Source organism: Haliotis cracherodii, unplaced genomic scaffold (assembly GCF_022045235.1).
Source record: "Haliotis cracherodii isolate W230 unplaced genomic scaffold, xgHalCrac1.p SCAF_27, whole genome shotgun sequence".
Taxonomy (NCBI): Eukaryota; Metazoa; Mollusca; class Gastropoda; order Lepetellida; family Haliotidae; genus Haliotis; species Haliotis cracherodii.
In genome coordinates this window covers 1438163-1453680 of record NW_027266283.1, presented here as the reverse complement: position 1 = coordinate 1453680, position 15518 = coordinate 1438163, and the positions used below count along the sequence as shown (strand labels likewise).

Below are 15518 nucleotides of genomic sequence, written 5' to 3'. Positions count from 1 at the left end.
TGGTTTCAAACTGGGTTTTCATGTCAACCATGCATCTGGTGCAAGTTAAATCAAGTTCCTTAAATCGAGTCCTGATAGTTGTGTTGGTTCTTACAGCAAACATTATGTGATAAAGAAGTTATCACACAAAATACCATGTCCTAATACAGGATAATTTCCATCCCCCAAAACTTGTGTGATAACCTCTGTGTATATCCTTGTACACACACACACACACACACACACACACACACACACACACACACACACACACACACAATTCCATTATCACACACAACCCGTAAAGGTCCGGGTTATAATAGGTCTCCAGCATCCCATGATTGTCCTAAAAGGGCATGAATGGGTGATCAGGTTCACTGACTTGGTTGATGCATGTCATTTTATCCCAATTGCATTGATCAATGCTCATGATGTCAATCACTTGACTATCTGGTCCAGACTCGATTATTTACAGACCGCCGTCATATAGCTGGGATATTGCTGAGTGCAGTGAGCCAGTGAAACAAAAAGTAAAAAATGTGTGGCCTTATGTTTAAACCTGATTTACTGTTGTCAGATGGTGGCGATGGAGACATTCTGGCAGAAAGGCTCCTGTGTGGTGACGTTCATGCGGCGGTTTGGATGACCCTTCTGTCGCCTCGGAGCGAGGCAGCTCTCCGTCCTGAAACCTCAGCTGGATGCAAACAACGTCAGGTTGATCGCAATCGGCTTGGAGGAGATAGGGGTGGAGGAGTTTGTGGAAGGGAAGTTTTTCAATGGGGGTGAGGTTTTATTTACTCATTTCTTTCTCTATATAAAATCAACATCAGTTCTTGAATTGCATGAAGCACATAGTGAAACTTTTGACTGCTCGTCTGGGCTGTAAAGTGATAGTGAGATGTAAGTGCTTCAGGGTTTTACAGATTACAGGAGAACATCTCAGTAACATGTTCTTCAAAATGCTAATATACTGATGGAAATTAATAAGGGGACATTTAGTTTTAGAGAGAGTAAAATGATATGCTGTCATGGGCTCCCAGCCTTGTCTACCAAATACACATTGGAAACAATGCTCACAAACACATCTCAACATTTGATTCTGACTTGTTGAATTTGTATGCGCGCTATTTCAATTGTACTGTCAGTAAAGCTTATTTCCCTATATATTTAGTGTTCCCTTATTTCTTTCCATCAGTATATTTCAGTTGATCATCAAGATATTAGTGATTTAGAAATAAACCTTAAAAAATCACTCCTTAGGACACCTGACTGAAACTCGTTGCACGTTTTCTGTCCATCTGTCGTTAACTTTTACGGTTTCAACACCTTCTTCGTCACGCAGAAGACCCGAGTTCGATTCTCGACATGGGCACAATGTGTGAAGCCCATTTCTGGTGTCCCCTGCCATGATATTGCTGTAATATTGCTTAAAGTGGCGTAAATATCTTACTAATTAACTAACTCTTCATAATCCTGGTGGCCTGAATACCTCTCATTCATTCCAGCAGGTAGATGTAAGTTTGTTATACAGCAACTACAGTGATTATTCTGTTTGTCAGCCCACATCATCCATTAGCTTCGTCAACACCACAGTTTCACCTTGTGTAGAATGGAGACCATGAGTTGTTTATGTTTTTCTCTCAGAACTGTATATCGACCTGAAGAAGCAGTGTTACAAGGATCTGGGCTTCCGAAGGTAGGGACTTTGCTGTCTGTGCCAAAACACTTTTGAGTCTCCCAGCCCGAATATGGCTCTAGGTATCATTTTCAGTTGAGTTTAGTGTTATCATTTGGACTATTAGAACATAATCTCACAAGACCAAACAGAGTAGACTCGGGCTTCGGACAAGTTGCTAAAATCACAGAGTGACTTCAGCCTTGTTTGATAGGGGTTCTGTGATCTTGAACTGTATGCTCCCCCAGTGTCTTGCCAAATACAGGGTGGAGCACAAAGGAAACGTTGTATCAATCATGATAACCTACCATTCTCAAACACTTTGTGACCTGTGAAGATCCGGGGTAGAATAGGTCTTCAGCATTCCATGCTTGCTGTATAAGGCGACTATGATTGTAGCAAGAGGCAACTGATCAGATTGGGTGGTCAGACTCTCTGACTTGGTTGATAAATGTCATTGTATACCAATTGCGTAGATTGATGCTTATGATATCAATCACTGGATTGTCTGGTCCAGACTCAATTATTTACAGACAATGATTGAAATAGTTTAAGAGTGGAAGCATTAACAGAATTATTGTTCACAAGTGAAGTGACGGTGAGGTTAATTTGAGCCATGCTTGACATGCTTAAGAAATTTGCTAAAAGTGGATAATCAAGTATAAGTATCAAACCACCTCAAATGTAGCAGAGAAGGGAATACACCTTGTATACACTGAACCCTGATGTATTTCTTTGTGGTGCCATAATGCCTGATTCTGATTGGTCAATCAGAGGTTTCAAATCATCTCCCAAGTTAAGTTTAGTGCAGTTAAATCTGCAGGTAACCTAGTTTACCGTACATTGAAAACATAGTACATGTATGTCTATATCCTAAATGTCTATCATGTATGTATATCAATTATGTATGAAAATTATTAATGTCATGGCTTTAATCAATCTATTTGAATTTGTATGTAACTTGGTTTCTGATGAACATTAACATCATCTAAATATAGTTTTATCTTTCTGTGTTTTCAGACTCAACTTTTTCAGTCTGTTTCCTGCCATCTTTGCCAAAAAAGCAAGAGATGCGATGTCACAGGTGAGTCCATTGTTCGGACAGTGGCCGCTCCTGATATAACCCTCATTTCTGAGCAGTGTGTCTGGCATGTGTGGCCCAGTCGTCACGGCGCCACAATCAGCTGTGCAGAGTTGCTGTCAGAATGATCATGGGTTCTCATTTGTCCCTGATTGTGATTCTTGGTTTGTCATAAGGAAGATGAACCTAGAGTCAGAGTTGCTCCCTAACAACTTTTGTTGAGTGTGGCATTAAACAACAAATTTAACTGCTATATCATCAGTGGTGAAATGTTTTATCAGTACTGGGCCTGTGCTTCGTCAGTGAGCAATGAGGATGGCTGTAGATCCCAGTAACTGGTCTGCTGAATACTGGTGTCTACAGTATGCACTGACCGCCTCCGTGGTCTATTGGTAGAGCGCCCGCCCGGAGAGCGGAATGTCCGGGGTTCGATGCCCAACCGCCTCATACAAAAAGATGTTAAAAGTTTGTACTTGTTGTTACCCTGTCTGGCGCTCGGCATTAAGGGGCTAAAACAAGGACTGGTAGGCTCGGAGTCAGTATACTGTGTCTGAGTGGGGTATTCATGTTAAACTGCGGCATGGTATCTCAGTGAGCTAGCACTATAAATCGGCATCAGTCCGGACTAGTACAAGCAGCCACACACACACATACACGTGCATGCACGTCGCTATATAAGTGCAATAATCTTGGACGCGACGTTAAACCCAATTTCACCTACTCTCACCTACAGTATGCTCTGTTATACGCTGATTGATCAATACTACTGACAAAAAAATATGGGCGCTAATGATTTGAAGATAGCCATCACTGAGGTGTACATTAACAATGATGCATTTGAATGCAACATCTAATTGCACTGAAATTTCACATCATGGTTGAACAGCATGTGATGCTCTTGCACACAGAAGCCGAAGTGTGTGCGTGCTTACAGGAAACTCACAATCACCAGTGTACAACTGAGCTAAGCGCATGCTTAAAAATCCCTCTGAGACAGTGTCTCAATGAACAGACAAAATGGTGAATTGTCTGTTCGATAAATGGGCATGATGGGGGAGACGTCATTATCACAAGGGACTGCAAGATAACAATGCCAGACCTGGTGCTCAGAACCCGTGAAGATTCCGGGTAGAATAGGTCTTCAGCAACCCATGCTTGCCGTAAAAGGTGATTATGCTTGTCGTAAAAGGCGACTAACGGGATCGGGTGGTCAGACTCACTGACTTGGTTGATGCATGTCATTAATCCCAATTGCGTGGATCGATGCTCATGATATTAATCACTGGATTGTCTGGTCCAGACTCGATTATTTACAGACCGTCGTCATATAGCTGGAATATTGCTGAGTGCGGCGGTAAACAATAAACCAACCAACCTGGTGCTCAGGTTGTCACCTATTGGCTCCATGGAGAAGCTATACAGACATCAACTGGACAGGCCTGTTGAGTCCCCTTCCATGTCCCCAATAAGGCATCTATGGGATGATGTGGGCGGAGAGTGTACACCTATTGGCTCCATCGAGAAGGTATACAGACGTCAACTGGAAAGGCCTGTTGAGACTCCTTCCATGTCCCCAATAAGGCATCTATGTGATGATGTGGGCAGAGAGTGTACACCTATTGGCTCCATCAAGAAGGTATACAGACATCAACTGGACAGGCCTGTTGGGTCCCCTTCCATGTCCCCAATAAGGCATCTATGGGATGATGCGGGCAGAGAGTGTACACCTATTGGCTCCATCGAGAAGGTATACAGACGTCAACTGGACAGGCCTGTTGAGTCCCCTTCCATGTCCCCAATAAGGCATCTATGGGATGATGTGGGCGGAGAGTGTACACCTATTGGCTCCATCAAGAAGGTATACAGACATCAACTGGACAGGCGTGTTGAGTCTCCTTCTATGTCCCCAATTAGGCATCTATGGGATGATGTGGGCGGAGAGTGTACACCTTTTGGCTCCATCAAGAAGGTATACAGACATCAGTGAGTGAGTGAGTGAGTTGGGTTTAACGCCGCTTTTAACAGTGTTCCAGTTATATCGCGGCGTGTCAGCTTAATGTGGGAGGAAAGCCCAAAGTGATGCAGGTCTCAGACGTTTACCACTTCGGTGAAACCCACGAGCACGGGAATGGTGCTGACAAACCTAGAAACATAATCGGGGCGAACCGGTATTCGAACCCACAATCATATGTTTCTGGCATGCCCAAGGGACGCAACTCTGCAGAGCGAATCGCGGCGCCTTAGACGATTGGGCCACCCGTGCCCCCTTTACAGACATCAACTGGACAGGCCTGTTGAGTCTGCTTCCATGTCCACAATAAGGCATCTATGTGATGATGCAGGCGGAGAGTGTACACCTATTTGCTCCATCGAGAAGGTATACAGACATCAACTGGACAGGCCTGTTAAGTCTCTTTCCATGTCTCCTTCCATGTCCCCAATAAGGCATCTATGGGATGTTGCGGGCGGAGAGTGTAGACCTATTTGCTCCATTGAGAAGGTATACAGACATCAACTGGACAGGCCTGTTGAGTCTCCTTCCATGTCCCCAATAAGGCATCTATGGGATGATGTGGGCGGAGAGTATACACCAGAGACCAAGCACCGCCAACGTGGCCCAGCTTGGGTTACCTCTTCATGCGGAATGACGAGCCATATCAAGGGCCACAATACACAAGTTAATCAACACCATGCCATCCCGTTGACATGCATGCATCGCCTAACATGGTGGACACACCAGATATTGATCTACGCTCCCTAAATGAATTTTTCAGACATTTGTTGTCATGACGCATTTAATTCATCAGTTCCCATATTTTTTGTCGGTATTATATATCAGCTGTGGTATATTGTGTGGCCAATATTAACCTGTACAAAAGCATGTGTTACCAAAGTATATGCAGTTAAGTACAGGCAGTGGGTCAGCATTATCCTGGTTATGACTGTCATATTGGATTTAAGAGATGAATTCTGTAGCTCACCTGAACTAAATGTATCTTGCCTGTCATTTCTTGCCCGTAGTGTAACTTGTTCCATGTATGACATTTGTTTGGAAAGTTTTTTCCCTGTAACTATCGTAACTTTGCGTGGATGATTTGAGGAATGTGTAACCACAAATTGGAATCGAAAATTGAAATCAACCTTTACATGTAGGACAACCACTTTGAAAATATTGACTTCAGCCTAGAAACTGCATCTATTTCTTTGCACAGTGGGCAGTCGGGTAGCCTAGTGGTTAAAGCATTCGCACACCACGCTGAAGACCCAGGTTCGATTCCCGACATGGGTACAATGTGTGAAGCCCATTTCTGGTGTCCCCCGCCGTGATATTGGTGGAATATTGCTTAAAGCGGCGTAAAACCATACTCACTCACTCACTCTTTGGACAGTTGCTTCCCTTAGACTTGTCAGTATCTGCTAATTGTTGGTTGATGTCCCAGAATTGCTCCTTTTATGGTTCTTGTCAGCACAGTACCAATGGGCTAACATTTCACCAGTGTGTGACCATGCAATGTTACTGTGGGGTTTTGTCTCTCTTTGGGTTAAGCCGACAAACAGTGATACAACTGAAATACCATTCCTAGTGATGTAAAACTCACCTCATTTTAGGCCAAGACGGACAAGATTGAGGGCAACTTCAAGGGAGATGGCATGCAGAATGGTGGCACCATGGTTGTTGCTAAAGGTATTGTGTTTGTTTCTTCTCAATTTATCTTTCTTATAACCATGTTTTAAAAATATATTACCATTTTAACCATCCTAAGTAAGGCCAGGCCTGTTTGGGATAAATTGGGCCAAGATGCTAAAGGCAGTAAAAGTCAGGGTTGATGGAGGAAAATAAATGTTAAGGGAATAAGATTTCAAGAAAAATCAAATATATTTTGTTCTACTTTTTCTAATGAAACTAGATATGAATCGTCATGAAGGTCCACAATGACAGGTGCTTGAAATCTCAGAATTTCTGATTTTAGGATTGTTTGTGGAATTAGAAGGAATGTTTTAGGATTTCTTGGATAATGCATTTCAGGAGGCAAGGTTCTGCTCAATTTCAAGCAAGAAAACCCAGCTGATCACGTAGACCCCAACGAAGTGTTGAAAGCTTTAGGAATCGAGGGCACGGTTGATGTAGAGAAACTGGTGTCGACAGAAGGGGAGGGGACCATGGTGACTGCGGACGGGGAGGGAGCAAGTGGAGTGACATGCAAGGATGATGTGTGTGAGATGCCTAAGAAGGACAAACCCAAGCCACAAGTACAGTGTGAGGATGATGTCTGCCAGATGAAGTAACAGTAACAGGTAGGGTCCTGTGTTACTGAGTGAACAATGGTTCTGTGCTACTTACGTTACAAGACTCATGAAGATCTGGGGTAGAATAGATCTTCAGCAACTCATGCTTGCCGTAAAAGGTGACAAAGCTTGTTGTAAGAGGCAACTAATGGATCGCCTTGCTGATAAGGCTTGCTGACTTGGTTGATCATGCATGTCATTGTATCCCATTTGCATGGATCAATGCTTACTTTATATTAATAAAATGGATCTGTATTGCCTTTTTATTTTTCATCTTTTTTCATATTAAAGAACAATTTACAAGAGAATTTATGGATGTCAACTTCTTTATTATGAGCAACGCAATGTTCCTTATAATAAAGAAGCTGACATCTATGAAATTCTCTTCCTTGTGTGTATCACTTCTTAATGCCATTCAAAGACTTAAGAACAATTTAGTTGATCAGAAATTATTTTGAGGCATGAAATAAAATGAAGTATGATGTCAAAGTGAGGCCTCTACTTTCAGCTGCAGCTGCTACTCTGGCCACTGCCACTGTTTCCACAGAACCACGTTAGTGATCCGAGATCTGCCACAGACTGGGCACCATGACGTGTACTTGATGAATCTCAGGACCTGAGTATACCGACCTTGGTCATGTGACCCGCCCATCTGGTGGCACTTCTGGGAACTACTATGTATGTTTAAGGGCATTCAGCTGGTGGCTTATTATTATTATCATAATACCTCAAACTTTTATATTTTTATGGTTTTCATTATTTCTTGCAGAAGCTTATCATTGTGTCATTTAGATGGTGACCTTTGTAATAAAGGCATTCTTATATATGTAAATGTCTCTTTCTCATTGCCTGGCTGTTCATTCTATCAACCACTGGTTCATGTGGCTGTTCATTCTATCTACCACTGGTTCACATGGTTGTTCATTCTATCAACCACTGGTTCACATGGTTGTCCATGCTATCAACCACTGGTTCATGTGGCTGTTCATGCTATCAACCACTGGTTCACATGGTTGTTCATGCTATCAACAACTGGTTCATATAGCTGTTCATGCTATCAATCACTGGTTCACCAGGGTGTTCATGCCACCATTGATTTGTTCACCTGGATGTTCATGCTATCAACCACTGGTTCATATGGTTGTTCATGTGATCAACGACTGGTTCACATGGATGTTCATGCTATCGACCACTCGTCCACCTGGCTGATCGTGTTATCAGTTACAGGTTTGCCTTCTGTGTGTGCTGTCAGTCAGGTTTCATGTTATGACTGCAATAATGCTGACTGCATCATACAATCTGATTCACACACTCTCCTAGATATTTGCTTCTATTTTTGGTTAATTTAGAACAAAAAAAAGTTGGGAGTTTGGGTGTCACTCTGAGAGACCCATGACACATATCCCACAGCCTGCTGGTGTGGCAATTGTTGCTTAAGTTATTTAATTTAACCAGAAGTGTAGTGTGTGTGTTTTTCAAGTCGCTATATGGCTGGAATAATGCCGATGCGACATTAAATTTTAACTCACTCATTTTTCAATGATGCTGGCCGGGAAGGTATGATTTTAAGGCGCTTCTATGTGTATTTATTTCTGGCGGGAAGTGGATAACATATACCTCAGTCGCTGCAGCATTGTATGTCTGAGTGAAAATTTTGATTTACGCATCCTAGATTATATAGAGTATCAAATCTCCTTTCTATTATGATAAATACCCAGGACCCATTGGCTACCACAGCTTCGTTTTGGTCTGATCGAATGTCACTGCACAGAAAATAGCCATCAAGTCCATAGCGTCTGTGCTGTTAGTGATGGAGGGATTGAGACACATTCGTGACCAACTCGTGTTATTCCGGGACAAGCCGAATAGCGACTCGTGCCCCTTTCGTGGCCATTTTTGCGACCGGGTTCCGTCTTAGCGCAAACGGGCATACCTAAAACAACTGTCAACTCGTTGCGTAATCGTTCACACGTTTTCCGAAAATATATTATATATATTTCAGATGCAATTTAAAGCACATCGGGACGTGCGGAATTATACAGTATGATTGAACACATTTAACTGTGTCTTTGGTATATTTTTAGATGCAAGACATATGTAAAATCAAAAATTATTTCTGAGGGATTCTTTGACGAAGAATTTGAAATCATACGCGCATTCTGATTGGTTTGTCGTATTTTCGCACATAACATTCATCGATAGGGGGACGAGTCTTCTTGCAGGTTACGGAAAGGGGCGAGTGGTGACGAATGATTGAGACAGTGACGTCACTTCCGGAACGAAGCTGAGGCGGTAAATGGGATCAGGGTATTTGCCGTAATAAAATGGCATAGACGGATCCGGATTCATTTTATCTGAGAAAATTACCCTTTTGAAAATGCTGGATCCGCCCTTGGGTGAGGATATGATACACTGGTTAACGAGGATGACACATGATAATTATATGCCTTATGTATTCTTCAGAGCGGCGTGAAAACCCATACTCACTCACGGACTTCTAAAACGAGAAAACGATTGCCCCTATCAGTTGTTTAAACAGTTGTCGATCATGTTGATGGCAGACATTAGCAAACAACATGTTCCAACCACACTTCTATTTTCTTCACTGCGTTTATCAGGGGTTGGAAACAAATGGTGTTTAATAACCTATTTGACCAGACTATTTGTTTACGGGCCATGACGTAATGGAATAGTGTTGATTGCGGTGTAAAACAACACCCACACGCCACTCGTTTGAGTGACAGGTCGACGTGTTGGCCATAGCGCTGACGGTTCACCAATTTAAGCATCTACTAAGTGACACGATCATGTTTCTAAATTTCTCAGCACCATACTCCTGTTCGTTGATTTAACCAAACTGGTAAACGTCTGATAACTGCATTACTTTGGGCATTCCTGCTATATTTTTTTTATTAAAGCTGAAACGCCGTGATACAACTGGAACGCTGTTCAAAGCAGCGTTGAATCCAACTCGCTCGCTTTACACTCACTGCATCTGAGACCGTGAAGATTCCGGAGTAGAATAGGTCTTCATCAACCCATACTTGCCGTAAAAGGCGACTATGCTTGTCGTAAAAGGCGACTAACGGGATCGGGTGGTCAGGCTCGCTGACTTGGCTGATACATGTCATCGATCCCAAATGCGTGGATCGATGCTCATGATATTAATCACTGGATTGCCTGGTCCAGACTCGATTATTTACAGACCGCCGTCATATAGCTGGAATACTGCTGAGTGCGGCGTTAAACAACAAACAAACAAACAAACAAAATGTATGGCTATGCAAACCTGTGAATGCGACAGGGCATTTCAGCCTGGACTCAAGGGACGACTATTTGACACAAACCCAAGGGATCCTTGGTCCCCAGCAACCTATGCCTTTCGTACGAGGCGATTACATGGATCAGGAGTGTGTGTGATCATGTATTACCCCACAGTCGTTCAAAAGAGCTGCTCAATCGACGTATGCTTATGTGTAATATGTAAACAAACAAATCGTGACAATATGTGGTCTGCGTCACTGGCGTCGTGTCTCAGTAGCCAGAGACACGTGGCACGCATTTCCTTGTTGCCAGACAAGCGTTGTGCTGGAGGAAAAAACAAACCACTTTTTGATGTAAGATAATGTAACAACAAATACTTATATTTCATTTGACGTGATTATATTTTTCTTTCCGCCTAGAATTTAAAGAATCAGAACTGCATATATTTCCGCCATTGTGTGTTGAGGCGTGTTGAGCAAATTGTCCTGAAGCTCGTGGCGTGTCAGCGTTAAGTCTCCATCCCGCAGTCTCTGCGCACGGGGGACGTGTAGGAAAGATTGATTGCCTTCAGTTAGTAACGTGATGTTTATCACTGGATTGTCTGGTTGAGACATTTACGGACCGACGTGATGCAGTTCGATTAATGCCGGGTGCGACGTTAAACAACAAACAGACAACTTTCTAGCAAACCCTTCAAGATCGGGGTTAGAATAGGTCTTCAGTAACTCTTGAGAATCAAGAACCCGTTCAAAATTGAGGTGAGGTGAGGTGAAATGGGGTTTAACGTCTCGTCCAAGATTATTGCACTTATATAGCGACGTGTGTGTGTGTGTGTGTGTGTGTGTGTGTGTGTGTTTGTGTGTGTGTGTGTGTGTGTTTGCTTGTACCAGTCCGGACTGATACCGATTTATAGTGCTGGCACACTGAAATACCATCCCGCAATTTAACATGAATACCCCATTCAGACACAGTATACTGACTCCGAGCCTACCAGTCCTTGTTTTAGCCCCTTAATGCCGAGCGCCAGACGGGTAACAACAAGTACAATCTTTTAGTATGACGCGGCTGGGCATCGAACCCCCGACCTTCCGCTCTCCACTAGACCACGGAGGCGAGGCGGTCCGTTCAAAATTGAAACGACAGCTGTCAAAAAAGTTACAGTAAACCAATATCGCAATTTTGCGTGCCTGTCATATGCGTTTAAAATCTCACACGGAGTATCCATAATAGTACGAACATTAGGGCCCTATGTGTCTTTTAAATTTGGAAGTCTCTGACAGCGCTTCAGATGCAATAATTTTGCAAATTGGCCATATGGAAGCGTGCTATTGCACATGTTGAAGAAAACCCGGTAAGGGCGATCAATCAGTTTGTCAATTTAATTCAGACCCTTGGCCTTAAAGGCATTTTATTTTACCGTTTTAAGACCATGGGCTAAATAACGAGGGGTGTTAAGAGCGTGCAGTCCTGGTAGGTATCAAACACCGTGTCTTGACAAACCGAAACATCACTGTGTACCCAGGTTTCAACTTGACAAAACGCATCCTCCACGTTGGACATCACAGCTGTACTATTCTATTGATAAATACGTGGACACATTCGCCACCATAGCTTCGTTTCGGGAGTGACGTCACCATTTCCACGTCTCTGAATACCCACTGAACACAACCTACTTGACCTTGAACTTGAAATCAACAGCCAATCAAAGCAACTCTTCTTAACGAGAGTTCGGCGTAGGTCTAAGTTTAAACTTTTTCGTAAGACGAAACAGATATTTTTAATTGAATCAAGATGCTCTCGTGTTTTTTGGCTAGTGGAAGGGAAATGTTCTGTCCAGCGTTCCAAGTCTGAGACGTGCGTCTATTTTAATCGTCGTGTCATTCGAACCGAAATGAAAACGAGGCTAAGGTGTGTCAAAAGGATCCAGGGTATTTAACTTTATAACATGGATATGTAATACACTGGACCATCGAGGATGAAGTAACCGGTGTGACTGGCGCAAATCAATCCCTTGAACAATCACTCGAGTGCTGTGAGCCTCGTCTCAGGCCGCTTCCTTCTGCAAGGCCCAAAACAGTCACTCAAGGCTAAAATCTCTCCCTGTTGGGCTCTAATCAATCTATACTATTTGATCAGAGGATATTGTAATTGAACACTGTATGCTCTGTACATGACATGCACAAGTGTAACATCAGCACACTTCTGTCACGCTTACTCATTACCTGGTGGCCCGTGAAGATTCCTGTGTAGAATAGGTCTTCAGCAACCCATTCTTGCCGTAAAAGGCGACTATGCTTGTCGTCAAAGGCGACTAACGGGATCGGGTAGTCAGGCTCGCTGACTTGGTTGATGCATGTCATCGTATTCCAATTGCGTGGATCGATGCTCATGATAGCAATCACTGGATTGTCTGGTCCAGACTCGATTATTTACAGACCGCCGTCATATAGCTGGAATATTGCTGAGTGCGGCATTAAACAACAGACAAACAAAACAAACAAACATTACCTGGTACTGTCTGTTTCGATCTTCTGCTCATCCCTGTCTCACTAAAGGTGTGAGCACATGTTGGTTTCTTGTTTAAGGACGCACTCGGCAATACTCCAATTGGGATACGATGACATGCATCAACCAAATCAGAGAGCCTGACCACCCTATCCCCTCAGTCGCCTCTTAGGACAAGCATGGGTTGCTGAAGACCAATTCTACCCTGGATCTTCACGGGTCGTGTGCACATGTAAAAACTATATTTTGCTGTCAACGAAAGCAGATCATCAACACGATATTGCATATTGTTGTGAAATGTCCCGCATGTTACGAAAGAGATCTCGAAATCTGGTGCAAAATTGGCGCTGTTGTCCGATCACGTGATAGTTCAGAGACATGTGACTTGGTATATTGTAACCTAACACAATACGTCTCTTTTCGTCATGTCCACCCGTATAATAGAAGTACATTTATCCAACGAAATACTAAAACCTGATTACAAAATTAGCAATTCTATCGGTTATTTACTAACTTCTGCAACACAAGTTTGGCCAAATGCAAATTTACGACAGTTTCGACAGTAACGACAAATTAAACCATCGTTGACAATTTCTCTAAGTCAGCGAAATGAATGTACAGTAAACTACGGTTATAACGAACACGCCTATAACGAACTGACGGATATAACGAACTTACTTTTTGGCCCCGACTACTTGCTGTAGTTATGCTGTATATGTACTTATAACGAACTACGGTTATAACGAACTAAAATTACCCGTGTCTTCGGCGTGACGAGCGTACGCTTTAACCACTAGGCTACCCGACCGCCCCCTAATGGTACAGAGGTAAGGCAGAGACCATATGCCGGTATATGGTCTCTGGGTAAGGTAAGCAGACATATAGTTGAAACCCTTGGATAACTCATGTTGGTTGCGTTTTGGTGACAGTTAAAATGATAGAAAACATGTGGTTATGTCATCGAATGTAAACGTGTCTATTGTCACACGATGGTGTCTGCCGCCCAAACAAAACCATCCACAAGCGAGACATGATTCATGTGCAGCCATCGGAGGCAGCAGAAATGTGTGCATGGTCAGTTTGGAGACGTCGTGGTGCGGTGAACCCGAAGTGCTGTTGAATGTGGACGGGCGATTGCATGGCTTCAGTATGGTGTAGCCATGACAGAGGTCGCAAGACGCCTTCAGAGGTCGCCATCTGTATCTGTGATTCATCGTCTATGGGAACGTTTTCGTTACAGGACCGATAACAGAAGAGACACAAGGAACAGAAGACACAAGCACACGGTAAACAGGTGAGACATAAGCACACAAGGAAACTGAGACGTGACACAAGCACACGAGGAACAGAAGAGACACAAGCACACGAGGAACACAAGAGGCACAATCAACACGGGGCACGGGGAACACCAGAACATATAGAGACACAATCAACATGAGACACGGGGAACACAAGAACATAGAGACACAATCAACATGAGACACGGGGAAACACAAGAACACAGAGACACAATCAACATGAGACACGGGGAACACCAGAACATATAGAGACACAATCAACATGAGACACGGGGAACACAAGAACATAGAGACACAATCAACATGAGACACGGGGAACAAAAGATCATATAGAGACAATCAACAGGAGACACGGGGAACACAAGAACATATGGAGACACAATCAACATGAGACACGGGGAACACAAGAACATATAGAGACAATCAACAGGAGACACGGGGAACAAAAGATCATATAGAGACACAATCAACAGGAGACACGGGGAACACAGGAACATATAGAGACACAATCAACATGAGACATGGGGAAACGCAAGAACATATAGAGACAATTAACAGGAGACACGGGGAACACAAGAACATATAGAGACAATCAACATGAGACACGGGGAACACAAGAACATATAGAGACAATCAACAGGAGACACGGGGAACAAAAGAACATATAGAGACAATCAACAGGAGACACGGGGAACACAAGAACATATAGAGACAATCAACATGAGACACGGGGAACAAAAGAACATATAGAGACAATCAACATGAGACACGGGGAACACAAGAACATATAGAGACAACACAATCAACATGAGACACGGGGAACACAAGAACATATAGAGACAATCAACATGAGACACGGGGAAACACAAGAAAACATAGAGACAACCAACATGAGACACGGGCAACACAAGAACATATAGAGACACAATCAACATGAGACACCAGGAACACAAGAACATATAGAGACACAGTCAACATGAGACACGGGGAACACAAGAACATATGGAGACACAATCAACAGGAGACACGGGGAAAACAAGAACATATAGAGACACAATCAGTAGGAGACACGAGGAAAACAAGAACATATAGAGACACAATCAACATGAGACACGGGGAAAACAAGAACATATAGAGACACAATCAACAGGAGGCACGGGGAAAACAAGAACATAGAGACAATCAACTTAAGACACGGGGAACACAAGAACATTTTGAGACAGTCAACATGAGACACAAACAAATGGTGTACGCAAGTACCCCGGGCCCTACTTCCCTCTATTGAGGAGGCGTGGATCACATCCCAATGACACAGAAGGAGGAGGAGCGTCGTGTGTAGCAATCAATGACTGTCCAGGCAACACTCCCACGTTCAGTGAGCAACCGAGGCATCTCCTGCATCACCTCACCCTGCGTCTGATGGTGGGAG

At 43.3% G+C, this 15518-nt stretch overlaps 1 protein-coding gene across 1 annotated transcript; it reads left to right on the top strand.

The window, feature by feature from the left end:
- Positions 1–625: 625 nt before the first annotated feature.
- On the top strand, positions 626–7742 carry LOC139473133 (prostamide/prostaglandin F synthase-like; the record flags this gene model as incomplete). Its single annotated transcript, XM_071255651.1, has 6 exons — positions 626–761; positions 1624–1675; positions 2675–2738; positions 6345–6420; positions 6763–7031; positions 7531–7742. Coding segments are annotated over 5 exons (588 nt in total), but the record flags the coding sequence as incomplete, so codon positions are not given.
- Between the last annotated feature and the right edge of the window lie 7776 nt (positions 7743–15518).